Below are 27,563 nucleotides of genomic sequence, written 5' to 3'. Positions count from 1 at the left end.
AAGGCCGTGTGACAGAAGGCACTCTTGAGCTCTTTGAATAATGATCAACACATCGTATCTCAGTTAACTGAACAGAGGCAGTGGAATAAAGGAAAATATTTTTCCCTTTCAGGGGAGGCAGACTGTGAGCTGGTTGTGCATCCTAATGAGAGGGATGTTAGGCCCTGTTTGGTAGTGTGAGGGTCGTTTAGACTTGGAAAAAGTCTTGCTGTCTCCTTTTGATCAACAGTTATAATGGTTAGATCAGGTTTATTGGACACTTTGAATGTGCAAAGTGCCAAATGGGTTTTAGGAATTCTGTATTTATTTGCAAATTATGGGCAATATTTCCTGCCCTCCAAGCAGGCAAAGCACAGAGGATGTGAGCTGTTCCCCCACGCTGGTGTAGCAGAATTCACTGGAGCAGTGCTAGTGGGATGCTGGTGTCAGCAGCCCAAACAACAGACCTGTTCTCCTGGTGTGAAGAGTTTGCAGGAGTTTAAGAGCTTTCAGCACAATCTAGAGCACATTTGCTTCTACTATAATTAAAGTAATTTGTATGTCAAAGGTATAACACTGTTTTCAGGAGGACACAAATTTTGGCTTTGAGTTTTATTAAGAAAATGCCAATTGCTGCAGAACTTTGACCTGCAGTTTTAAGCACCTGCTGGGAAATTGCTGAAATATATTGGAATGCAGTACGTGGACAATTCTTACAGTGTAGAATCCATAGGAACAGTTTTGTTTGACTGGGTTGTTGGTGGTTTTTTTGCCTTGGATGAAGTTCTGAGCAAAGATGAATCAACATCCTCATTCCCATTTTGAACTCTCCCTGACAGTTAATGGTTAATAAAATGTCTTGATTCAATAGAATTGGACCCAATGTCTCTTGCCCCAGTGCTTAGCAACCCCTTCTCTCCCAGAGGGACAAAATTCCCCCCGTTGACATATTTCAGAGCAGAGAGCGTTCACTGTGGGAGATGGTGTTTTCATCTCATATTGCATAAAGACTTCAGAACCTCTCAGGTTTCCATAGCAGTGTTGGAAACCCATATAAACAGGTCTGGTTTGTGACAGGAATGAATAAGAATAAAAATTAATAGCTTTAATTTCAAGCCAGTTGGGATGGCTTTCTGCTGGTTTCTCTCAGGTGAGAGAAAGAGCAGATTGAAGAATGGAGTTTCTGCTGAAATATAAAATCTTAAAAGGTCTGTTCTCCTAAAAAAAAGAGGTGAAGCCTGGCAGTTTTCCATTGGATATGGCAGTTTAACATTTCACAGATGTGAAATTTCACTTTTTGATACTAAACAATTGCTACAAAATTCATCAATCTCTGATGATTTGGAGCAGCTGAAGATCTCTACCAAAGTGTTTAGACATTCTTGGGGGAAATGTGGGGCTTTGGAGGAAATGTGCTGTGCTTTTTTTTGGGTTGGTTTTTTTTTTTTTTTTTTTGAGGAGTTATACATGCAATTTGGAAAGGAGGAGGGAGGAATTTTGATAAAATCTCCCCCCCATCATCATCTCATCCTGCCTTATTTTGATCACGCTTCTGCATAAGCTTCCTCCAAATCATAAGCCATTGTACTCAAGGGTAGGTTGTGTTAATTTATCTTCCCTAATAGTTAATTTATCACATAGAAAGCACTTTACTGTCAGAATCCAAATTAAAATCCTGTTTACTCTTTTCATTATTCAAAATCCAATATGCTAGTGAGCTTGATGCTTAGCATATTTTGAAACATTTGATGAGCTGAAAAAAAGAAACTGCTGATAGCTTCACCTTTTTGGTAGAAGAGAGATAATTGTATCATTCTAAACCTTTAGCATTGATCCCTGCCACCATGATTTCAAAGAGTTTTCTGTTCTCTGTGTTGTGGGTGTTGGGTTTTTTTCCCCTTCACATGAGCTGCCATGTCTGTTGATCAGAGTTGCTCCTGCAGTGCACTGCACCGGTCTCTGTCCCTGTTTTGCCTGCGTTGTCCTATGTGCTGCTTTGGCATTGACTTTCTTCTGGAGTGCATGTTGGATAGAGATATTCTGATACATGACAGTAATAACTGCTTTCATTGAAACTGCATCCCCAAATGCTTGACAGGGTTCAATAAAACAGATACAAAAGGTTATATAAAAATAACAGATGCAGAGAGAAGTTGAGGTGTACTGGAGGGAGGGAAAGGCAAATTTCCTGATGTGATGAAAAGGTGAGAATGTGCTGATGTCACAGGTAGAGAAAGGACATTTCCACAGGGTGTGTGGTGGCTAAGAGGGCTTTGGCCCTGCAGTAGGGAGGTGTTTTGGGGGCAACTGGAGCCAAGGCAGACAGCATATCCATGTTCTAGTTATGAAAGCAAGTTTGGGCCAATTGTGCATTGGACTTGCAATAAAGGCTCAGTCACTGGAATATGTTTTAGCAGGAAAAGTAGAGGTCAAATCTTAAGTAAAACTCCAGTCGACTTTGGAAGTCGCTGCATCTATCCCTTAAACACTGAGATGTCTTTATCCCCAAGGGCAAACATGCTTTTTTGTCTCCCACCACAAGTTCTCACTTTGTTTCTCTGATAACCAGGGCCATGTTGATTTTTTATTTTACCTACCAGTACCATTAGCTCAACCCTTTTATTTGGGGTTTTCTTCTGTTGGATGCCCTGCAGTTGTCCTCTGTTCTACATTGCCACCTGCCTGCCATCTACCTACACCCCTATACGGCTTTGCAGGCTGCTTTTCCTTTTTTTTGCTTTGCAATCAAGCAGCATGTAAATTGTACTTCTACACTTGTGACCTCTTGGAGTGGGATTGGATCTTCACAGGATCTTTGTGTCTTTTGAAGTGTATTTTACATCTTTGGAAAGATAGCTTTACTTATGGTGACATTAATATGGATTCACGGAAACAAACACAGCTGGCTTAGTGCTGCTATTTTAAGGAGAATTGGATGGGGAAGTAGTTTGAACATAAATCTATGACAGGTCTGTTAAAATATGAAAGGACAGAGAAGTACAGTTCTTGGAAAAATGCTTGAGAAAATAAACACTAGCTTAGCTTGTGAAGATTTAGGACCTGATCCTCTGACCTGTTGTAAATCTGACTTCCGTAAGAGATGAGGCTGTGCAGAATGATATCTGCTTGGTGGGGCACTAGCAGGTATCTGCCTACAGCAGCAGAATGTGTATTTGCCCCCAGACTGGTCTTGCATGGCCAGTGCAGGACACTGTATATTACTCATGTGCCTACAAAAGGAGAAGGAGGACTGTCTGGGCTTACGGTGAATATCTCAAAATAGTCCTTGTCAGCTCTAGGCATAACTCCTAGCTTTGCCATGTGTGTTACAGGTGACTTTGTCCTTAGAGAATTTTGGCCAAGAAGGTTAGAAAGACACAAAAGAGGGAGATGGTGCTTCTCTTATGTGGAGCACCTCAACTTCCCATCTGCTATAATGTCTCCTAAGTGGTTTTGCCTTCATGCACAAACCTCACACACCAGTGAACTCCTGACTGTCTCTGTCTCCTGCCCAACTGCCAAGAAATGCACTTGAATGTGGCAACTACGAATCAAATACCCTGTTCTCCTTGTGTCTGCCAGCAAACTCCACTTGCTTCCTCCTCTTATACAGGGATGCTTCTATTCCTTCCTCTACCGAAACACTACTCAGCTCACCACACCCCAAACATCTCCAGGTGTTATGTCTGCACTCAGTGATTATTTTAATTTACAGTGCTTGGCTTAATGTATCTTAAACCACATGTATTTTAACTAGAAGCTCCCCAGAGACCTTGTTCAGAGCTAATTGCTGGCTGTTTGTGCAATTCTTCAAATACATAAAATGCTCTGTGAGGGCTCAGAATGACTCAGCTCTGCTGTGGTTTGGTCTTGCAGATGGGTAGGGGGTTCTCTAGCTGAAGTGTAAGCCTGCAAATCGGGATGCATCGACCCTCATACTGCATAATTTTAGGCAAGTTAACTAAACTGGCCTGCAGCTCGGATTTTCTATAGGGGAAAGATAAGGGTTTTGTTCTTAATTGGGCTAAAAGTGCATGTTGAGGGGCTGAATACAGAAATGATGGGAGATTATCAATGAAATTTGTTATCATAACTGTTATTATTAGGGTGTCATTGACAGTGAACTTAGCTCAGTTTGTGTTTTTGTCCATAATGGGGGGATATAAGAGGGTTTCTAAAACAGCTCCGAAAAAAGTCTTTTTCTCATCATTCTGAGCGTTTTCCATCTGCTGTGAGCACATTCCTGTTTATTTCCTAAATATCCTTTCCTTCTGTTTCTATTTTGAAGTTCCTTTTGCTGAGATTTTACTTCCCAATTACTGCTGCTGGGAGTGTTGCTGGGGGTGTATTGCAAGCAAGCATTTACCTTTCAGATTCTGCATTAAGTGACTGGGAGGCAGTAGAAGTCCCTGCACCACTTTCACTAAGTGCTCAGCTGTTTAAATCCCTCTTGCAGCTCTTAAGTTTCTTCCCAGCCCTGGTGATTACTTGTGCCTTCTCCTTCCCTTCTGTTGTAATAACAGAGAGAAGAGGCTTAGAGTGGCCAATTCATGGGGTCACATACATTTAAGGTTGGGACTGCATTTTAAAAGAGTTTCTCTTCGTTCCAAGTTGGCAGGCTGGGGACATTTCTGCCTGCCCGCTCCATTCGGTCTGTCATGTTTCCATCTTTATATTCTACAGCAAATGGAGAGCACACTGTTCAGGGAAAAATCCACTGCCAGAGATACCAAATGTATTCAGCAGCCTAAATTGAAAGCAGCTTTCTCTATTCTGCCTTTATAGCTGGAGAAGAGAGCTAAATTCATTCATGAAGCAATTGTTGCATTGATTCCCTGTTCTGAATAGCTTTGACACTTCCCAATCCAGGTACCTTCTCTTAAGATCTTTGAGACATAAGTATAGGGCAGTCCTCAGGGGGTGTCACATTCCTGTTGGACCTCCTCTACTTCTAAAGAAGAGAGTATCATGAATATGTAGTGGTGACCTTATTTGTGATACTGACTGCAAGGATAGGCTGTAATATAGGGATCCTGTTGCAGGCTGGATTTTGGTGAGCTCATTCAGCATTCCTCTCTCATTTGCATCTCTGCCAATTGCATTGTCAAAATGCCATGCAAGCTGTAATATTTTAAAGGTGGACAAGTGCTTTCTAACAGGACAGTTTTCTGTCTAAAAATTCTGCTTTTTCAGAAAGCAAGGATTTTGTGGAAATGAACTATCAATTTTGCCAAATTTCCAATTGGCTGTCATGTTTTGCTCCTATTTTCCTTTCCTTTCACTTCTGTTCCTTTTCTCTCTCTCTCTTTTTTTTTTTTTTTTTTTTTTAATTTCACAATTATCTTCATTTAAAAAGGAATGAAACCATCTCAGTGATGACAGTTACTTCCTGGGTCATACTGCTGCGAAATACTTTGGTAGGTCATTTCCATGTTTTCAAGCCCTGAGATGGCAGAATTTTTGTCAGCTGGAAAATTTAAAGGACATCAGATTTTTCTCAAGTGACTATATTTATCCTTCCCTTTGAGTTGGGAGAACAGCACTTCCCAGTATTTTGTATGTGGGGAAGAGAGGTGTAAGAAGACTGAATGATCTACCCAGGCTTGTCATTGAAGCCCAGCACACAGAAGGGCAAACCCCTGAGCACCTGAGCTCACACACTAACCATTCACCAACCTTTCTCTGGTTAACGTCAGCGCTGGTGGGAATTTCTTACACTTTTTCAAAGCCTCACTCTGCAACACTTACAATATTTTTCTTTTTTTTTTGTGCCTGTGGAGTCTGAGGGCAGATTTAAAGATATGAATCACTTATCTGAGGAACAGCAGGCTCAAACCTCCCATATGTAGGCTGGTTTAATTTGAATTTCTTGACTTTTCCTAAGTGAGAAGCCGAATTAGGTTTTTTTCCCCTTCTTTCAACCTTTCTGGCTCTACTGATATCCAAAAATGCAAAATGACATCTTGTCTCAGCCCACCAGAGCAGATGCATTGCAGGGATTAGACTGGAAATTTTCCTAAAATGCAGTATTCTGAGATGTTGTTGGAAAACGTGGCTGGGGAGCAGAGCATGCGATGTTCACTTGATGCTAACCCAGCAAGGCAGTAGATATGCAGCGAGCGGAAACTGTAGGCAAAGTCAACAAGGCAGTAGTGCCAAAAACCAGAAGGCCTCCTGTAAGGGACAGTGCCCTGGAGCAGAAGCCAAGTGATGAACCAACAGGACATGCATCAGGATAATCTCATCTGATATCCAGGCAGGCTAAAAGCACCTGGTAGCTGTATTCAGACATAAGAAACAGCAAAACTCCCTGGTTGAGGGAAGCAGACATAGCTCAGTGGCTGGCTCAAAAGGGAAGCCAGCGTTTTGAGGTGCCATGTCTGGAAGGATTAGAAGAGCTGGGTATGGAGATAGATGTGGCTGTTTGAGGTTCTTGCATCCTTACCCCTATGCTATGTGAGGGCTACTAATGGAGGTAAAAAGGAGCAGCTTCCATGAAGAAGGGAGCTACACAGGGTCCTGCATGGTCAAAGCCTGTTCAAGAGCATCAGGGAGTTGTGTCATGTTGCTTTTTGTTTTCGTAGGGGTAAATTGACCTGCTAGATTCAGATCAGAGTAAACAGAAGTAAATGCTGCAGAGTAAAGATATCTGCAGTTCAAAAGCTGTGTAGGAGGACATAAGCTCCTGACAGGCGAAAAAAGGCTGGTGACTTCTGAAATCATGGGTGACATCCAGCTGTCCTATGTGTGCTGTGCCCTCCTGCCTCATCATGTCCTGCCCCTCAATTATCCAGGGCTTTGATTTGAGTGGAAAGTCAGAGCAGATATTTCCAGATGTGGTGCCAAGAACAAACATGGGAAACTGAGGAGGTGGAGGGGAGGTGAATTCATTCAAAAAAAGGAGAAAATTAAAAACTTGTGGTTTGTGGGGTTTTGGATAATTTTTATTTTGTGTGTGTCAGACCACGATGATTTTTTTTTGAGTGGTTAAAGAAAGTCTGAATCTGTTGCTGAAGGCCTAATTCTCTAGCTCATGTAAATTACAAGTCAGTCTGAAATGAAGCTATGTAGGTGTCTTGCAGTAATTATTTGGTCCAGTGTAATTACTACAGAATAAATGAATGTTCCTCTGAAAAAAAGAAGAGGTATTAGCCAAGGGGCACGTAGGCTTTGAGGTCTGTTGTTTGGAGATACAGATGTCTGTGGAGAAACAGGAAGGAGATAATTAGAAAAATATCAAGTGAAATTCTCTCCTTACAGGAAGCAATTTTCATCAGATTGGTTATGCCAGGCATGATTTTGGCCCATTAAGTTAGTAAAGCCTAACAGGCAAAAATAAGGATATTATAAAAGCAGGGTGAATTAATTCCTTCTCAAGGAAGAAGCCCACCCATTGGCTCCTGAAGTTATTTGATCCAAACCCATGAACTCAGCCAGAACTTAAAGGAAATTTTTAATAGTGTAACATGAGCACCAACTGGCTATGGGGCATCAGGGCAGATCCATCACAATTCACTGTTAAGTAACACTTCAAGTCTCAGCAGTGCTGTTTTATTCCACCATACAACTAAGAGGTCCCTCTTGGCTTTGCTTTTAATTAATTAAGTCACAGCAGTGGCCAACATGGCGCTACAGCAGTTGCTTTCTGCCTAATTGTTCTCCAGGCATATCTGCAGCACTCCTGTTGGAATCCCAGGCTTGTTTCAGGAGTCAAGCTGCACAAATGAAATCTCTGCTATTAAGAGCAGTTTGTTTCCTATTCCTTGGCAACATTTCTAATGCTGAGCTCCACTGGAGTATGGACTTTTTTTTCTTAAGTGAAAAAATGGTGACATTTACTAGCTACCAAAGCTGCTTTCTGACTCTAGCTAAGCTTAGGAAATCATGGATTTCCATGTGACCATTATATTGCTTTCAGCACAAGTTTTTGACATGTCCAGTTTGATAGATCTCACTACAATGGCATAATTTTTCTCATCCCTCAGTCCCACATCTAGGAGAACATATTCCTTCTCTCTCCTGCCTGCGTTATGGTCTTTGAGCAGTAAAACGTACTTTATCCGTGTAGATGGCCCTAATATTAAAAGGCACCTTGCTCCCAAAGGTTTGCAAGCAGGAGGATGTATTTCACATTCACGGTGCTCTGATTCTTCATCTTAAACTGCAGGACAGACACAACAAATTAAATCAACTTATGCTTAGTCACATTTGTTTCGTTTACACCAAAGTGGTGCCACAGAAGCAGAAAGCATTCTTATTCTCTCCACATTGTTCAAGCTGAAAATGAACTGGCTTTGCACATAAGGAAACTCATACTTCATCTCCTGGAAATGATTGGACCTGGTTTATATTTTTAAAGCAGAGTGACTTACAGTTGCAATGTATCAGTCTGCTACTAACGGAAGAGGGAATGTTTGCCTTTCGTCTTCCTTGTTTACTTCTCTGGATTTATTTGTAGTGGGTCTGTAATTAAAACAATCCCTGTTGTTCCCCAACAGAACTCGGACAGGCCCGGGTGTGAAGATCTCAGACATCAGGGTGAGTGATGCAGACCAGTGGGGGGTTCAAGAGGAGACGGACAGCGCTAGGACCAGTGCCACCGTCACCTGTGTGCACAACGACCCGAATGCAGAGAGCAGGTAAGCTGCAAGCACTGCCGTGCATTAACCCTTGCTAAAGTGCTGTGAAACACACGTGACAGCAGCTTGAAGGAATCCTATTGGGGTTTGCTGAGTATTTTTTTATCTCCTCAGCATGCTTGGAAAAGCTACCTGTGATCTGATGAGGACTTCTATCCTTTTGTTTCAATTTGAACCTCAGAAATAGATTATCTAATTAAACGGAAGGCAGCCAACTAGTCCTGGCTCCCGTTTGATTTTCATGCATCTTCAGGGCAGCAGGAGAATCCCTGTTGCTAAAGAAAGGAAAAAAAGGAGGGATTAAAGTAAAGAAATATGAAGAATATTTGAAAGCAACACAGGACAATGCTGTCTTCTTTATTTGAAAAGCTATGAAAGAAATAACTTCTAGGTATTATTCATTATTGCTGCAAAACACCTGTGAGCATCTAGGAACTGTCTCCTGAATGCTGTGTTCATTTGTTATGGTGATGCTCCCACATGCATATCAAAGGTAATGAGAAATTTACATTGTTAGTATTATGTATTTGACAATACAAGCAATTTCTCTCCATTACCACGCAGTTACTCCACACTTAAAATACGCCGTGCATAAATTTAGCTTGAAATTGTGTCCTAAATAGGAAATCACAAAACTTTTAAGTCAGAATTTTTATTTGAGGAGTCTTTTGCATCCATCTTTTTCTGAAAGCTCCTGTAAGGGGGAAAAATGGCTGCTTAGTAATGGTTTAGATTGATGAAGATTGTTGCCAGAGGTTTGGAGTGTGAAGAGAGTTTTTACTTTCCTTAGTTTCTGAAGCTGATTTTGAGGAACAAATGAAAACCATTTAGTTCTGGTTACCGGTGATACAAGTGTTGAGAAGGAAGCTATTTAAGGTGAGCTTGCTCTTTAGCAACAGGAATAAATAGGCACTGCTAAGGTGAGAGCCCTTCTGGATGTGTAGAACAGTCCTGAAGAATAGCAAGGGGAAAGTGCCTGTTTCTCTCCAATAAAGATGCAGAGTGGAGACAACTGAGTGGGATGCAGACATTTGCATTGTAAACGCATGAAGTGAGGGGAGGTGATTCCCTGCTCAGTGTCTCTGGTTAAGTCAAGTACTACAGAGCTTTCTGGCAGGAAATGCCAGGCAAACCTTCCAGTTCATTAGCTGTCCATGCATTTACAACCCTTCATTTAGTAGGAAAGACTAATAAAAAATAAGAGGGAATTTGATTATCAAGTGCATTTGTCAAAGTTGCAATTCTGAGGCTGTGATGAAGGAAGTTCTAGTCCCCTTCCACCATTATTTTGCTGGGGTTTCATTTGCTACTGTATTGATAAAGCAGAGCTCTGGCACCAGTATGATTTGATGCTAAATCTTTCATCTTCTGGCAAGATTTCCCAGTTCTTCCCACAGCTGTGAAAGATGCCAGAGAGTCTCTTTGGTGGGGTGAGAGCTCAGGGTAACTTTCATGCTTGTTCTGGAGCTGCACAATGACACAAGATGGTTCCAGCATGAAATCTCAACCTGAATTAGCATGGGGTGCTGAACTGGGTGGCTGTGCAGTGTCTGATTTTTGCTGAATGCTGCAGTCAGGGCTTTTTTGCTAAACCAGCTGTGACCTCTCTTCAGCTCAGAGCAAGGGGGAAAGTCATCAATTTGAAAGAGAAATGTTGAGGTTAAAGGAACACTTAAGATCATTTGGTGTTACAGAGGAATCTCTGTAGCGAAATGAAACAACTATTTTTAAAGTTAGACAAAAAGTAGGATGATCACTGAAACTTATTGCCTTCCACGTGGTTTCACTAATCCATGAAATTATACCTGTCACAGTAACTTAGTTTTTATTAAAACAGATTTTTACTTTGTGTTGAACTGTTAAATTGCACAAAAGCAACGACTCTCAAGTTAATTAATACTTTGACCCTTTCCTTTGTAAGATTGGTTTAATATTTTTGGATTAATTAAAGTATGCAAATAGAAACTGCTGAGAGATGGTTTCTAGATTTGCAAATATTGTAGTGCTTAGAGTAAATATTTAACTCTGATCTTTACTTTAATTTGCCTTTTTGGTCATAATGGTGGGCCTCTTGTTTCTCTTGAAGAATGTTAAGTGTTTATGTGGAGGTTCTGCTGTTTCATTTAAATGACCAGAGACCTGAACTTGCTTCTGGTAATGTGTACTGGGTTACACCCCTTCTGGGTGGAAGGCTGAGAGAGCCTTTCTCCACCCCCAGCCAGGAGGATAAAAGAAACCCAATCTAGGTGAACAGAGAGAGACTTGGTTTCCCCGTTCCAGGAGTAGGGGTTCCCTGAGTCAAAGGTGGTCTATTCCACTGCCCCTTCCTGTCCAGCAAGCCTATAAAAAGGAGGACATTGGTGCCATTTGCTCTTTTCTTCTGCCTTCCCTGCTCGAAATGATACCAGTTGCTGCTGGTCTCCTGCACTGACAATGTAGCTGGGCCTGGCTTTCCCTCTCCAGGCTTCTCTGAAGGACTGAAATCCACATACATCCAGGGAAATACAGGGCCATCCAGGCTTGGTTTTGTGTATTTTCCTATTCATCCTTACTGTTGTAACCCCCCCCTGTTAGTGGTATATATATATATATATATATTTATATACTTTGTTAAAAAATTTACTTCTCCTACTTCCAAACTGACTCCAGATTACTTTGGATTTTTTTGGGGAGATCCACCTCCATCCCTTTTCCCTACCCCTTTTTTTATTTTCACTTTCCTTATCAGGGAAAGTGGGGGGAGAGGGGGGAGCAGGGGAGGAATTATCAATTTGCTATCATCTGGGCTCTTGAACTCCAGTTAGGGCTCAAACCATCACATAAGGTCAATTTGGCTAAACTGTCAGTAGACCTGATTCATCTGTTCCTCCTTTTAGTGATTCAAGGAGCTTCATTAAAGACAGTTTATGTATGAGAGTGCAGGATCAATGTCTTTCATTGCAGGGCAGAAGCTATTAGTAAACAGAATCACATCTACCTCAGGGAGAAGATTTTTAATTTCTTTTTATTTTTTTCTCTCTTGGAAGTAATTCTAGTTGTGCTGACTTGCTAATGTTGCACTGGTAGAAGAGAAGTGGGTGAGACAGGGCTGAGCCTCTGAGCCCAGGTAATTTTCTCTGAGGAAGAGATGGTTGAGTTTGCTTTGCTTTTGCAACCTCTGCTGGGCCTTGGGAGGGAGCAGAAGGCCCTGTCAGCCCTGCAAGCCAGCTGGACTGGCACATCTCTGGGAGGTTCGATGAGAGTGAGAAACTCCAGCAAGTCACGGCTGAATTCAATGACATCTCTGGCTATCCCTGTTGCCCTTAGCTCGAGAGAGGTCTGTTCTCCACTACTCTGCGCTTTGGTTGCTCTTTCTTCCCCAGTGTGCAACCCTGATAAGAGCCACTGACAGACACTGCTTGCAAGGAGAACAGTGGCTTTGGACTGTGATGTGTTTGTAATCCAGTCTGCATTCCTTTTAGCCAGCGTTATCGGCTGGAGCCCTTTCAAATTTGCTTACTTTTCTAATCTTTCTCCTTCTCTCCTCTGCAGCTTTATCAGGATCATGAGTTTTTCATCTCCGTTTCTCACATTTCCCCGCACAAATTGAGTGGTCATTAAAAGGCTTTAAATTAAGACCTTTCCTCCTTTCATGCAGGGTGCATCATGCCTTTCCTGTGCATTACTTAAAAAAAAGAGAAGTAAAAATTCCTTATCACAATGTTTCAGGCAGTTTACATTATATTCTATTAAAAATCCATTTTGTCCAAGGTTGTCACAATTCATAGATTAAAGCTTTCCAGAGTGTGTTTTGTTAGGAATACATTCATAAACGCACCCCTTTAGTCGTCCCATAAGCTTGCATTTAAAACCTCTTTTTGATAATGTAGTTGAACAAAAAGCCTAAAAAAAAGAGGAGATTTATTGAAAATACACACATGCAAGTATATATATGGACACATCCATTCTGATGTGTGTGGAACCTTGTTTTGCCCCTGTTGCTGCCATTTCAAAGGACTCTTTTGGTAGCTCGTTGAGTGGGGAGATTGATTGTTGCCATCTGCATTTATTCTCCCTTGTATTGTCTCCTTCAGGCAGAACTCTGTGAATCTCATTTTGGTAGGGTTAGTTGAAGCAGCAGTGTGCTTTGTTTCAAAAAGACACACTTTGGAGCACAAGTACTCTTGCATTATGCCTGCAGCTGGGACTTTGCATTTCCATTCCATAGAACAGAATAGAATTAACCAGGTTGGAAAAGACTTTTGAGATCATCAAGTCCAACCTATCACCCAACACTATCTAATCAACTAAACCATGGCACCAAGTGCCTCATCCAGTCTCCTCTTAAACACCTCCAGTGATGGTGATGTCACCACCTCCCTGGGCAGCACATTCCAATGGCCAATCTCTCTTTCTGTGAAGAGCTTCTTCCTAACATCTAGCCTAAACCTCCCCTGGTACAGCTTGAGACTGTGTCCTCTTGTTCTGGTGCTGCTTGCCTGGGAGAAGAGACCAACCCCCACCTGTCTGCAACCTCCTTTCAGGTAGTTGTAGACAGCAATAAGGTCTCCTCTGAGCCTCCTCTTCTCCAGGCTAAACACCTCCAGTTGCCTCAGCCTCTCCTCATAGTGCGTATGCTCCAAACCCCTCACCAGCTTTGTTGCTCTTCTCTGTACACATTCCAGCAAGTCAATATTCTTAAACTAAGGGGCCCAGAATTGGACACAGGACTCAAGGTGTGGCCTAAATAGTGCTGAGTACAGGGGCAGAATGACTTCCCTGCTCCTGCTGGCCACACTCTTCCTGATACAGGCCAGGATGCCAATGGCCTTCTTGGTCACCTGGGCACACTGCTGGCTCATGTTCAGCCTACTATCAACCAGTACCCCCAGGTGCCTTTCTGCCTGGACATTCTCCAGCCACTCTGACCCTAGCCTGAAGCACTGCATGGGGTTGTCATGGCCAATATGTAGAACCTGGAACTTAGATGTGTTAAATCTCATGCCCTTGGACTCTGCTCATCTGTCCATCCTGTCAAGGTCCCTCTGCAGAGCTCTCCTACCCTCTAACAGATCAACACCTGCCCCCAGCTTGGTGTCATCTGCAAATTTACTGATGATGGACTCTATACCCTAATCTGGATCATCAATAAAGATATTGAACAGGATGGGACCCAGCACTGATAGGAAAGGATCTTTTTGGATTTCTGCATTGAGTGCAGACTACATCTTGCAAGGAGTAGAGGAAGCCAGGAATGATGGTCTTAGATAAAAATTGATTGCTTTTAGCTTTTCATGCAGAGTAGCTGTATTTGTGAAGGACTGGGATCTTACCCTCTGGTGCAGGGCTATATGCTGAATTATTGTCAAAAATGCTTTTGAAATACAAGGCCAAAAGTTGGGAGTCTAACAGACAAAAACCCTTTCTAGTTTCCAGAAAATGCATTCTGTTTTTGTAAAGACCATGCAGGCTTTTTCAGCTGTTCTTGCCAAAAAGTGGATTGAGCCTTGCAAATCTCCTGTCCTTTGCACCTTTCTGGAAGCATCTCAGGAACATGCCACAAATTAGGCTGCAAGGGCAAGAGGCCTTGAGAAGAAGCCTTGAGAGCATAGTCCATCTTTGGCAAGCTGCAGTGCCTCATAATTCAGTGCTGACACCCAGAAGAATGGGATTTCAGGAACCTTTCCAAAATTATTTAGCATTTCTTAGGATGAGGTTATTTCAAATCCTTCACGAGTAGAAGCTGAGTTTCCATGGTCTCCTTTGAAAGGCCTCAAAATATGACATATTTTGTGGTCCTCAGTGTCTCCCTGCTGAAAAGCTGAAGAACAAAAACTTCATGTGACCTGGCTTGTGATTCAGGAAGGATAAGGTAAGACAAACACAAAAACTTTGCCCAGAGAGTTGTGATTCTGCTTTGAAAGGGAGTATATGAAGAGATCATTTTCCTCACTCATCAAAACTGTCATTAAATTGTATTGGATTATTACCAGGTGAGGAGAGTCTAACTCTCTGACAAACTGGTACTTTAATCAGAAAGGTTATAGTTATACTAACTGGCAAAGTTAATATTTATGTTAACTAGCAAAGGTAATGAAACTTATTTTACCTGCAGTACTGAGTATAGTGTTATTGAGACCAAACTGATTCCTCTCACTTAGGGATTATTTTATCTCCATATCTATAATACAGCTTTCATCTCTCAGGATATCCAGCACTGCATAAATTAAACTTGCATGAGGGACACTCAGAATGCAGAAGTAGGGAGGGTGAAATCTTCAGAGGGATTTTTTTTTTCCCTAAGTGTCCTCAGAAGTATTTATTCTGTCGCTTCAAAAAGTTTAAATATATATATTTTTAACTGATACAGACCAGCTTAGCTGTCTGGCATTTGACATCATCTATCCTTAAACTTGCATAAACCAGTAAGATCCTGTAATGATCATTCCATTTCTTTAGCATTTTAAGAGAGGTTTACAGAATTCAAATAATTTAAATGACTTTATAAATGCTAATTATAATGTTTATCTATATTTAAATCAGGAAAAGCAGGCATATCTTGTATTGATAAGTGTGCAAATAGATCCTCCTCATTTCAAATATTTCACCTTTTCTCCCCCCCACAACCCCCTGTGTTTGGGAATACCCTTTAAACCAAAAATATCACTCAAAGGGAAGATGCAAAGTTGGCTGCTAGTTAAGATATGTGCATATATTTATTGAAAGTAAATATGTGTTATTGGAGCTGATGATCAGCTGAGCAAAGATGTGTCATTTGGTTTTGCTTTTAAAGCTTTGGGTATGTCTCAAAAATAAGAGCTGAGATTCTCTCCTCTCCCTCTTCAGTTTGACAGACAGCTTTGAGACTCTTATCCCTGCATTGTGGGAAATGCCATTTTCCCCCACTACATATTCCAGTCCCCACTTTACCGAGGGCAGTGAGCAAACACCACCTGGAAGCCCACTGGGTGCTATGAGGCTTCCTGGCTGTACTCAGCACTAGCTCTGCCAGATTTGATCTCTCTCTCACAGATTTTTGGAGGTGTTTCTGCACTGAATTCCCCACCATTCTGCTCCAGAACTACATACTTAGGTCCCATGTTGCCTCCAAGCGCGTATGCCATCAAGAAATGGCAGAGTGGTGTAGAGAGTCCTGCTGCCTCCAAAACAGAGCCTGGCTGGTTGATGAGCTGATTTACTGCAGTGACTTGGCCTTGTGGAGGATGCAGCTTGGTTGTATCTGAAGTGTCTCTTCTCTGGGTCACTACAGCACAGGGCATGCTGAAGCCAGAATAAGGAGTTTGGTTGCTTTTGTGAGATAAATAAGCCTATAAAGATGGGTGGCTGGAGCCTGTTGTAGCATACAGCAGTGTGCTGTTAACCCACAGGGGAGGCATCAGGACATGCAGTGAAACGCTTACTGATGTGTTTATTGCCAAAGGAACTTGCTTGGCCCCAGGACAGTGAGTGTGTAAAGTGCCATCAGCAACAACAGTTGGCTGACAGAAGATCAATTGTATGTGTTGCTTTACACAAAAGAGCAGTAACTGGTACAGACAGACAGCCTTGCTCTTGTCTTATTTTAGGCCCATGCAAAGGCAGTGGGCTGGATGCCATTAAGTTCATATAGTAGTAAAGTGAGTAAGAGGAGCAGAGGGAGCAAAAAAACACAAGGAGATGTGTAAAGCAGACAGGAAAGAATAGAAGAATAGAGAAGAGCTGGGGAAAGAAAGCTGAGGAGACGGGGAAGGGAAAGCTGATGGCTGTCACTCCCCCGCCAGACTAGTCTGATTCAGCTGAAGTACTCAGTCTTCCTTAGGACCTCTTTCCACCATAAAAGCCATGCTTCCTTGAAGTCTTACATCAGCTACTTTGAAAAGGAAGCTTTTGTATTAAAAAAATAGAGGCGCTTAAGGTGTGAGAAGTCATAGACTGTGTGGTGCAATGTACTGGCTTGGGTGTTTCCTTTCTATTCTTATGTACTTGCTGCTTTCTTTAGGTCAGAGGTGTCATGGGCAAAGAAATGTGCTTTGAAAGTAGAGTGTGCTTGGCCTGTAGATCCTGTAGGAGTTCATTCTCTGGCCTTTGGCCAGACCCCAAGACAGCACTGTCTCTTGAGCCATTAATGAAGAGAATTTTATCTTTAATGCACCAGTTTTAAGGTTGTGACCTCTATTATGAGTGATGGAGTCTGTTCTGCTTTGTGTAAAGAGTGTTCCAGTGAGAAGCATCCACATATATTTTCAAACATAAATGACTCAATAGAGTCACAAAGAAAACCTGAGTTATAAGAATTTTAACTAAGCTTTATTCTTGACATATATGCCTTTTTGTGTAAAAGAACCCAAGCCTGCTTGGAAATGCCTCTGTGAGATAAAAGCACTGACACTTTGCAGGAGCTTGGAGAGGACACAAAAAATAATAGACAAATTAACAGCAGTAGGAGGGACAACTTATTGTAGAAAGCTCTGGTTCTAGGATCAAATAGGCCAAGAACAATGATATTATCTGTCCATCTCCCGTTGAGAGCCTAATAGCCTACAAACCACATGAATTATCTCCTGGCTAGCCAGCTCTTTTGGGTGGCTGTTTCTTCCTCTTTCTTAGTTAGGCTCACTGCTGCTCTGGTAAAGACTCCAGTAGGGATGGGTCAGAAGGATTACTGACTAGTAGTCAGTAATTACTGACTGGTTGCTTCTTGTCCCTAGTTCACCTGCCCAAGAAGGCAGTGACTCAGTGTCATCCTTTCTGTGCTGCTATGGTACCTTTATTATGACTCAAGGATATACATTTGAACACATACCTTTGGTAGTTGGAAAAATCTGTTGAGCAGTGCAGCAGGGAATCCCAACAAAGTACATCTACTGTTGTCTTGGAAATCTGGAAAAGTGTCTTGTTGGAAGCACTCAATGGAATGGGCTGTCCAGGGAGGTGGTGGAGTCACCATCACTGGAGGTGTTTAAGAAAAGGCTGGATGGGGTGCTTGGTGCCATGGTTTAGTTGATTAGATAGTGTTGGATGATGGGTTGGACTTGATGATCTCAAAGGTCTTTTCCAACCTGGTCTAGTCTAGTCTAGTCTATTCTTTCTATTCTACTCTCTACTCTACTCTACTCTACTCTACTCTACTCTACTCTACTCTACTCTACTCTACTCTACTCTACTCTACTCTACTCTACTCTACTCTACTCTACATTATTCACCCGTATTCCATGGAGCAATACAATACAGGAGCATAAAAATGACTTAGGAAATTAATGTTTGATAAAGGTCTCTTAGCTTGCTATACTAGTAGGAAGCTGTGTCTAAATCCAGAGAAATGTGTAGAAAATTCCTCCTGAGAGCACTCAATTGGCATAAAGTAAAATGAAGATGATTTTTTTTATCTTCTGAAATTTGTATCTTGCTTAGAAGGTTTGATTATGCCTCAAAAGATATTTGTACCTATCCTATTAGTTAGAGTAGACTATGATTTTATACTGCCTTTGAAGAGATTAGGCATGATGTTACATGAGAAGTTTTAAACTTGGACTATCTGCAGCATATCTTGGTGAGCAAGAGTCTGAGGAATTAAAAGACTCTGAGGAAAAGAGAAAATTCCCTGAGTGTAGAAGGACAAGTGTTGAAAGGAGCAAGTCCCTTCTTGCATCCCATCCTCTTCCTTCTTGGTAGCAATTGGAAGAAAATGATGACAAATATCAGATTTGTCATGCAAAAAGGAACATACAAGTTTGACCACTTGGTCAACTTAATGTCCACTTTTGTATTTTGGCTCAAAAGAGCAAGTTGGTCAACTTGCTTGATGTATCAGTCATTTGTTTTCCTCTCTGTTTGCAGTTTATCATCTCTGTGGTTGAAGACTTCATTTCAGAATTCTGGTTCCTACTTTCAGGAGTGGTTTGTCATGCAAATTTTTAGCTTATAATTTAAGCCCTTTCAATTTTGATCCCCTTCTTCTGTATTGGCAGCTTGGAAGGTATAAGGGAAACAGAAGCCGTTTCTTACTACCTAAATTTGGTTTTGTATATAATGTGGAGTTAAAGAGGAAACAAAACCAACAAAAAACCCCACAAAACCAAACCAACAAAAAAACCAACCACAAAAAAATCATCAGTGGAACATGCACAGAAATGGCTTGAACAAACTCTTCACAACTGTGGGCCACAAAATCGGATCCAAAGTCTGTTCTGAGTGATACTGCTTTTGAAAGATGAGCCAAATCAGTCTGAAAGAAATCTTGGTTTTGTTCTTTTCTTTTTCTTTTTTCTTTTTTCTTTTTTTTGTAAATTGGACCTAATTAGCTTCATTTTGGGTATATCATCCCTAAATGTGAATCTTAATATTGATGTAACAGTTGGGAAAGTTTAATTTCAGGGTAGGGTAGTCTGCATAATTAGGACTGCAAGAATATATCAAGGAGGCTGGGAGCAAATTTCAAATGCATGCTGATGAGTAAATGACTGTTGAAGCAGTTACTCATGCATTGGTGCTTGTATTTTCTTTCCATATTAGATGTCAAAGGGACTGATGACATATTCAAGAGTCAGTGGGCTTCTCTGAGTTTCTACCAGTTTCCTGTCTGTCATTTCCTATGCAGTATGTTTTCCTGATCACGTGGATGATGGCACGAGTGACTGCAGGAGAGCCATGGCAAAAATCTGTCCAGTTATGGAAAACTTCTAAGGCTTTACAGAAACATGTATCCACATTGCAGCCATGCTTAAGCCCAAGTAAGAATGGCTGCTGAACTCGGCACTCTCATGGCAGATGTTCTGACTCAAGGAACAAAAGTGATTATGTGTTGGATTTGGGGTTTTTCGTCTATAATTTAATCACCCTTTTTTGCTTCCTTGATGAGTTAAACTTGAAGAAGCCTTTTCTTTGGTGTACACTGGTATGAATACCCAGGAAACACAATTCTTAGTCATAACAAATCTCATAAATAAGGGTCTGCACATATTTAGGTACCTGTGCAGCACTGTTAGCTATCTAACATCACCTTACTGATAGGAAAGTTTCAATGAGCCTTATGGAGATTGCAGAGGGTGAGAGAAGATGTGATCAAAACCATGATGCCATAAAAGCATTACCTGATTTTTCTCTAAGGATTGTACTTATTTATATAGTCCTAGTTCTTTTGGCAAACTTAAGTCTAGATTCAGAAGAGCACCTTCATGTATGATGCCACTTAAGCACATACTTGGTTTTAAGTACCCATCTTGGTTCTGTTGATGCCGGGTATAATCATAAAGAAGGTGCTCAAAGTCAGCAGTTAGAGCAATGTGTGGAAAACACAAGTCTGGATGTTAAGCCATGTAATATATACAATGAGAGGCATTAGTGTGTCACACCTGAAATATTGTGGGAATCAGAAACTGAACTCTTCTGTAGTGCAGAAACCTTCCTGAATATATTGGAAGTGTTGCTGAGGAATTTACTTTTGGCAACTGTACACAGAGATTTAAGTGCCATAATTGGATTAATCTTTGATATAATAGGACTGGAAAAGATTATTGAATGAATGTGAAATCAGGGAGCAAGCGTTTGGGGTTTGTTTAATTCCCGCTTTCACCAATTTCTGAGTTTAACTTGTAGCAGAGCCTGCTGCATATATTTGAATTCCATTCATGGTATGTTGACTTGCTTACTTAACAGCCAGTGCATTAAAGTACAAAGCTAACAACTCACTTATTAGGCATTTAGCCAAAAGTCAAATTCATTTTACTGTTAGGAGGTGCTGTTGCTAGACAGGGCAAATATTAAGTTTGTTACTTTGATTTATTTGAATCCTCTGTGCCAAACACAGTATAAAACATCCCAGCATTAACTTTGCATAACTTAAAAAGTTGTAAGCTCTTGTAAAATGGGAAAGTAAAAATTGGTTGATGCTTCTGTCAGTGTCAGCATATGATGTTTATGTCTTTGCTATAAACCTCCCTGTTTCCTTCAGAAGAAGATTGTGTTAAGTAAGAATTTAACTCCCAAATTCAGCTAAGAGCCCTCAGACATCACTGTGGCAAATGCATACCTGAGACTTGGGCACTTTTGCAAGATCCCTGGTCTTCTGAAGTGTCAAGGTCATACCACTCCAGAGGGCAGCTTGTGCAAGTAAGAAAAGCCAGAGATGAACCAAGACCAGGCAAATACTGGGGAACACGTTTGACCACAGCAGCTTCCCTGTCAGAGGGAACAGCTTGCATCAAGACTGTTTACCAGCTGATCTCACTAGGCCTGTAATGGGAGAAGAGTTATGTCCCCCTTGTCACCTGCCTGAAAATGTAGAACACCATTTTATTATAAACTGGGACATCCTGTCTTTGGGAACTTGCACACAGGTACTTGAAAGGTAGCTGTGTTTGTTCTTTCTAGACTATTTGGTCTATGCAGATTTTTCCCAGGATATTTGTTGAGGGCCTTGCTGTGAAATATTGCAGTTATTAAGGCAAATTGTTAAAACTTTAGCAAAAAAGCTGCCAATGGCTTGATCTTGCAAAAATTCCTTTTCTGAAATGGGTATAATCATTAAACTGGCTTGATTTCTCAGACTTTCTTGGACTCCCTGGGCTTGAGAGCTTGGTGCTTACAAGCCTCATGAAGAGCTTTGTTGTTGGGGGTTGCTCTCCTGCATGTGTTGTCTAGGAGAGGTGCTGCGTCTTCTGTTCTTCATCTGTGCCTGGACTGTGAGCAGCTTTGAACTCACAGATCCTCCCTGATGTTTGCTGAGGTTGTGGTCACCTGACCTGTGATAGCAGGATGAACACTGATGCTGTGCTTCACTATGATCCTGTGACTTCTGGCACCTGGCTACCCCCAGGAAATGTCCCCGTTACTGACAGCCAGGAAGATGGCTACCTTGCATCACCTGCATGCTTCATTTTAGCTCATTAGCTGAGGGGGTGCTAAGCTTTACACAGTCAGAAATAATTATTTAATCTTTTCTGTTAGGAGTTTTCAGTGCAGAGATTTAACTCCAGAAGTTATTGACCTCAGCAGAGTGTGGATACTGGAGATATTGAGAGATAAGGGTTCCTATTTTTGCTCTCCCTCTCAGGCAAATTTTGTCCTTGCTGGTTTTCTAAATCTGTGACTAGTGTATCTTTTTGTTAGACAAGCACTCTTCTTAATGGTGTACCATTTAATTACTCTGCTGACAAGAGGAAGAAATAAGTTATTCTGCGGTGTGTGCTTTTTTTTTTTCCTTAAGAGTGATTTAAGTAGGGAATAATGAATGCAAAATGCTGTCATTAAAAATCAGCAGATAGGCTGATGGATCATCTGTCACTCCCAAGCCTTGCCATAAAGGAAAAGCAGATAATAATCTAAAAAAGAAAGTGAAAAAGATGAGTGTGGAACACATTGACTGTGAATGCCTTAATAATGAAAACTGTTATTTATTCAGTGAATAAATCCTTGTGAGTCGCTGCTGACCATCCTGTTGTAACAGAAAAGAACTTCTTTCAAGAGCCTTTCAAAAAAGGGGTGTAGCATGAGAGATGGGGTATTGTGGTCTGCTCTGTATTTCACTACTTTTCCTGGGGCAGTTACTAATTCTATATCCTAGTAACACACTGGCATGAAATTGAATTTGCCACAGTATATACTCAGCTGGTTTGGGTGGGAATCAACATGTCTGCAGTGGAAGAGGCATTTGGGTGCCTGCAGTGGGAGAAGCCTGGGTCTGACCTGCCTGTGTTCAGGTTCAGGTATGATTCATTTCAAGGGTTGTACCTAAACCAGCCCTCCAGTAACAGTGCAATAAAAGTTATTTCTCTCTGCACAGAACATAGAGGGAGGCTCAGATGGATACATCTAAATTAGAGAAATATTAGCAGAGCAGAACAGGTCAAGCGCAGAGCTGCAGCTCCCTTCCTGTTTGCCACTCCACAATTAGCTCAACTTTTCCAGGTACTCATGTTTTATATATATTATTGCCCCAAGCCAGGTGAACATGCTCATGTTCTGAAAAGACTGTGGTGGAGGTAGAAAGAAAGAGAGAAAAAAAAAAGTCAAATATGTTCTTAAAAGCTGAAAATACCAGCAGATGCCTATTGATTTGGAGATGCACAAGTATTTGTACCTTTACTCTCTGCACTGTAGGGCTTCTTTCTTGGTGTTTTACAGAACTAATTCTCAGATCTTTTATTTAAAAAGCATTATAGTAAAAACAAACAGCACAAAGAAGTGGAAAACTGGATGGGTGGGAGCAGGAATTCTTTCAACCAGCTGAATGCAGCAAGAAGATGATTACCTGCAGTGGGACTATTTGTGCTTTTCCCTCTTATGATTCAGTGAATTCATGAAGCGTTTGGGTTGGCGTTGGTTAGTCCTAAGTTTTGTTTCTTCTCGATGAGGGAATGTCCGCTGAACATCTTGCCTCCTCCTCTTCCTCTACCCCCCAAGCACCAGCAGAGATCAACAGAACTGGTGTGGTGATGTGAGCTGTAATTCTGTTCCAGCCATGATTATATGTCAGCCTGCTACACACTGTAAGTGGCACTTCCAGTTTCCTGCTGTGAGCAGCTGATTAGATTCTAGTACCTTTTATTCTATACATAAGATTTTTTTTTATAACAAAGCACAGGAACACACAAAAGCCCCTGTTTGTCCTTTATTTTCTTTTCTCCACTAAAGCCTCACACTTAAATACAAAACTAATTCCATCATTTTTTGGCATGCATGAACTTCCTTAGCTAAATCTCTCCTCCCATTCCATAAAAAATTCAGTTGAAAGGTTCACGTTGAACCTAAATTGTAGGATAAGTTTGTGACCTAGGTAGAAATTTCCTACAAAATGTGAACCTTATGTTGAATTTTGACCTGTCTCTGGCAAAATGAGTGGTAACTGCAGGCTTATTTGTAGTGCTGCTTGTTACATTTTTCTTTCTCAGGACAAGCTTTATGCCTGCAAACGTATTATTGAATGAAAGAAACTATTTTTTTTTCCCAGCTGTTAATACTGATGCCTGTAATGCATCCTGTTCATTTTCTGTGTTGCTATTTTCTTTGTATGGTTCTTCTCCAGCTTATGCAGCACAGGAAAACTTAATTGCTTATGTCTGATGTACTCTTCTATTCCTGGCAACAGTGTAGGTTGCTAAACCATTGTGGGAGATGCCTTCTGGAATATGAAGTGTGTGTTGCAGTTGGGATATGGCAGGGTTAGGGCCTGGTCCAGGAGGAGCCTTTTAATTAGCTCTTTGAATATTTTCTAGAGAGCTACCAATTAGATTGTCATTTCCTGGGCATTTTCTGCAAGTGGGAGGTGTTCTTTCCAGAGGTCTCATATTACAAGGCTTTCTTACTGTATGGGGTGCCACCTCATTTTGGGAGATGAGGAGTGAACCACCTGAATTTATACCAGTGGCTGATAAGTGACAAAAGCCAGGAAACAGCTCTTCATCTGGTGACATGAAGACAGAACAATTTCCCTTCATAGCTAATTATTTTGGATCTCTTACTGTTCAATGCTTTATTTGGTTCTTAATATTTGCAAATAATCATTTTGGTGCTGGATAGTGCATAAAACTGGAGACAGACTGTGGCCCAGAAGGCTGGGCCAGCTTATGCTTAGTCATTTCTGCTCACCCTACTTCATTTCTTTCAGACAGAGCTTTGACTGCATCTCTGGATGAACACTTTGTGTTCGTTTCTGGCCACGTACAAAATGTTGTCTTGTGCCATGATGGCTGTTCAGAAGCCCAGAGCCTGGGGTCAGTCAGGATGGAATTATTCCCTCACCTGCACCTGACTAATTTCAGCTGTAGTTCTTCTTACTGACCACAAAATACCAGGACAATGCTGGTACTCTTGTGTACAGAGGAATTTTATTAAGTAGTGATGATTATGTATGTTAACAAGTCTTGCAATTTTTATCATGTCTTTTCCAGTATTTACATTCTAAGTCACTGATTGCTTGAAGTCCAACAATTTTGGAGAAGGATTCCCTTGAGACCTAAGGGCAAGGAATGACAGAGAGGCTGAGGGGAGACCTCATTGCTCTCTAGAACTACCTGAAAGAATGTTGTAGAGAGGCTGGTGCTGGTCTTTTCTTACAGATAATTAGTAACAGAACAATAGGGAATGGCCTCAAGCTGCAACTGGGTAGGTTTATACTGGACATTAGGAAATTTTTTTTCCACAGAAAGAGGGATCAGGCATTGGAATGTGCTGCCCAGGGAGATGGTTGAGTCACCAACCCTGGATGTGTTTCAAGGTCATTTGGATGTGGTGCTTGGGGATATGGTTTAGGGGTGAACTTTGTAGAGTAGGGTTATTGGTTGGACTTGGTGATCCTGAGGGTCTTTTCCAACCTGAAAGTTTCTGTGGTTCTGGGATTCTCTGTAATTAAACATAAAGGTAAGATTCTGCTTGCTGTGACTGAGGAAAAATCTTGAAAATTTAGTGAGGCTCAAAAGACAAAAAAGGAACACTTAAAAACATAGGATGACCTTGTGCATGTGCAGAATCTGATACAGAGGGTGGCTGCTCTTTGAGCCCTTGCATTAAGAGCAGTTGGATTGCATGCCGAAGTCAGAAGGGCTTCCACATTTTTGGCCATAATTTACCTGTCTTCTGAAAGTGGTCATTTGATTTTCTGTCTTGACAATTAATGATCAAGCAGACATTAGTTTTAAGATGACCATGTCCAGTCTACTTGTTAATACACCATGAACACAAACATTGTAAGTTCTGAGCATCCCTGTGCTGCTAATTAGTATTTCTGTGGTTTCACTAATCACTTGAACTGGGAATGTGGCCAAAACTAACAGAAGAGACTTCCAGTACAATAAATTGTTTTAATTTTGTGATCTGATCTTATGCATGGCTCAGTGTTTCTGAAGGAAAGGGTAGAATAAAATCTCATTTTGCATGATAACATATGCAAATCAGAACTTTTTGGTCCCAGATGAAGCTCTTCTTCTATTGACATGGTGCTAGGAAAATGCTGTTAAGAATAAAAAGCCACTAAAACTTTATTTTGCTGGTAATATTTCATTATTGCTTTGTAAGCTATCTTATCCATAGGGCAAAATCTGCCAGGGAGATAAGATCCTATTAACTCCTGTTTGCTTGTATCATTCCCTTTATGATTTATAGAGTGCCATAGATGTTCATGCCATTTTGCAGACATATAAAAGATTGACATCTCCTTGCCTCAAAGAACTTAAAAAAATCTGCAGTTTAGGTGCAGTCAGCAGTTCCTCCCATCTGAACTTTCCTTTTAATGGCACTGTATAAAATCAGTAGTAGACAGCCACCAAATGAAATGGCATTTTATTTTTGGTTACAAATGCAATGTTTTAAAAATGTGCCCTAAATGTTGCAGGCTGTCTGCTTGAGGGACCCCAAGTCTCTGTTCCCTGGCCTGAAGATGGAGCACAAATAGTACAAAATAGCTGCTGTGTTCTGACCAAGAGAGATCACCTGAAGTGTCTCAGTGACTGCCAAAGGAAGGTGGTGGGGAAGGGGAGGGGGAACACGACAATGTGATGGGAACATTTATGATATGGGTAAGACTCACTGCTGAGGAGGGGACGATTCATAGCTCCTCTCTCAGCAGGAGCCAAACTGCATTCATGTGGTAATGACTCCTGGCCATCCCCAGTTTATGAGAGATTTGGACTAGGGACTGAGCAATGAAACACTCTGTATACCATTGTCAACTTCTTAGGCCTCAGAATAGGGACTGCAGACCTCTAGCAAGAAACTTGGGATGATTTCAGTAGCTCTTGCAGGGTTCAACCAGCTAATTCCTTATAAACTACCTCAAATATCTTTCCATTAGAGATTAAAGGCCTAGATGAGTGAAATTTTTGACAGGGTTAATGTCCCTGTCTGAAAATACAATCATCTAGCCAACTCTTTACTTAAGTATATATAAAACCTTTTCCCACCACTGACTTGAAACAATTGGATGTCATTTTATTGCCAGTATTTGGAATGTTGCTTTGCTACCTGACACATCTTTGCCTTCCACATTATGTCCTTACAGTAAAATGTGAGTGAAGTTCCACCTTCATAGCTGCAATTTTTAGGATTGCCAAGCAGTTATATAAAGTAAAATCCTTCTATATCCTGCCCAGGTAATTTAACAGAATTATATATATAAACATAACATTAAAAGCAATTTTCTGAACCTCATGATTACACTGATTTTGTTTGTCACACACCTGCATGTACTGACTTACCATATTCTGTCACTCATGGTAAACTCTATCCCACAGCGTAATGCAACAGATGCTAATGAATGTGATACATCATCATTTTTCAAAGCAGAGATACTTGGAAAGGTCTTACTTTCACCTTACAAAATGCTTTGAAAAGGAATTTTACTGAAAATAAAGTAAGATTCCAGGGGGCTTTAAGTGGCTGTACATTTGACCCTAAGCTTAAACGAAATTCACTCAAATTTTATGGATCGCTTTGATGAATTCCAGCCTAAAAGATTGTTGAGCAGCAGACTGGTGGGAGGCTGGAGTTATTTGGAGAGGTTTTCTTTCTAAGGAGGTGAGTGAAAAAGCTCCTGCTAATTTCAGTGGGAACTCGAGCAAGCTGTTATGCTGTCGTCCGGTTACATTTTCTCAGCGCAAGACAGCAGCAGGGGTGGTTTTGTCTGGATTCTTGGGTATAACATAAGGATTGCAAGGTCAAAACTACTTCAGTTTGTGAGACACCCTACCTTCCTCTTTGAACAAAAACTCGGCAAAGGGCACAATGTGAGAGAATTAACAGAATACACAGTTTCAAAGGCAGCAAACTTTCACAAGGACCTTGGGAAAGGAAGGCTACTGTTGATTCTTCTCTCAGCCTTGAAGTGCAAACGGTGCAACTGTTCTCACGTGGAAGTGTGAAGATAAAGATAGGTATAACAACTGTCTTGTAATTCCCTGATACACTGCTTTTTATTCTATATTTGCTATGAGAGATTAGTGGACATGCACTGTGCTGGGCAAACATCAGCTCCAA

The 27,563-nt window shown here is 41.2% G+C and overlaps 1 protein-coding gene across 1 annotated transcript in view; it reads left to right on the top strand.

The window, feature by feature from the left end:
* TMEM132B (transmembrane protein 132B) overlaps nucleotides 1-27,563 on the top strand; it is a 263,337-nt gene that overhangs the window by 108,378 nt on the left and 127,396 nt on the right. Inside the window, exon 3 of the mRNA XM_068157430.1 lies at nucleotides 8,478-8,618. Within this exon, the coding sequence (XP_068013531.1) occupies nucleotides 8,478-8,618 (141 nt within the window). The remainder of the gene's footprint in view (nucleotides 1-8,477; nucleotides 8,619-27,563) is intronic.

The sequence above is a fragment of the Melanerpes formicivorus genome, unplaced genomic scaffold (genome assembly GCF_026170545.1).
Source record: "Melanerpes formicivorus ecotype bairdi unplaced genomic scaffold, bMelFor1.0.p_v2 SCAF_36, whole genome shotgun sequence".
In the NCBI taxonomy this organism is placed as follows: domain Eukaryota; kingdom Metazoa; phylum Chordata; class Aves; order Piciformes; family Picidae; genus Melanerpes; species Melanerpes formicivorus.
This window is presented reverse-complemented; position numbering and strand designations above follow the sequence as displayed.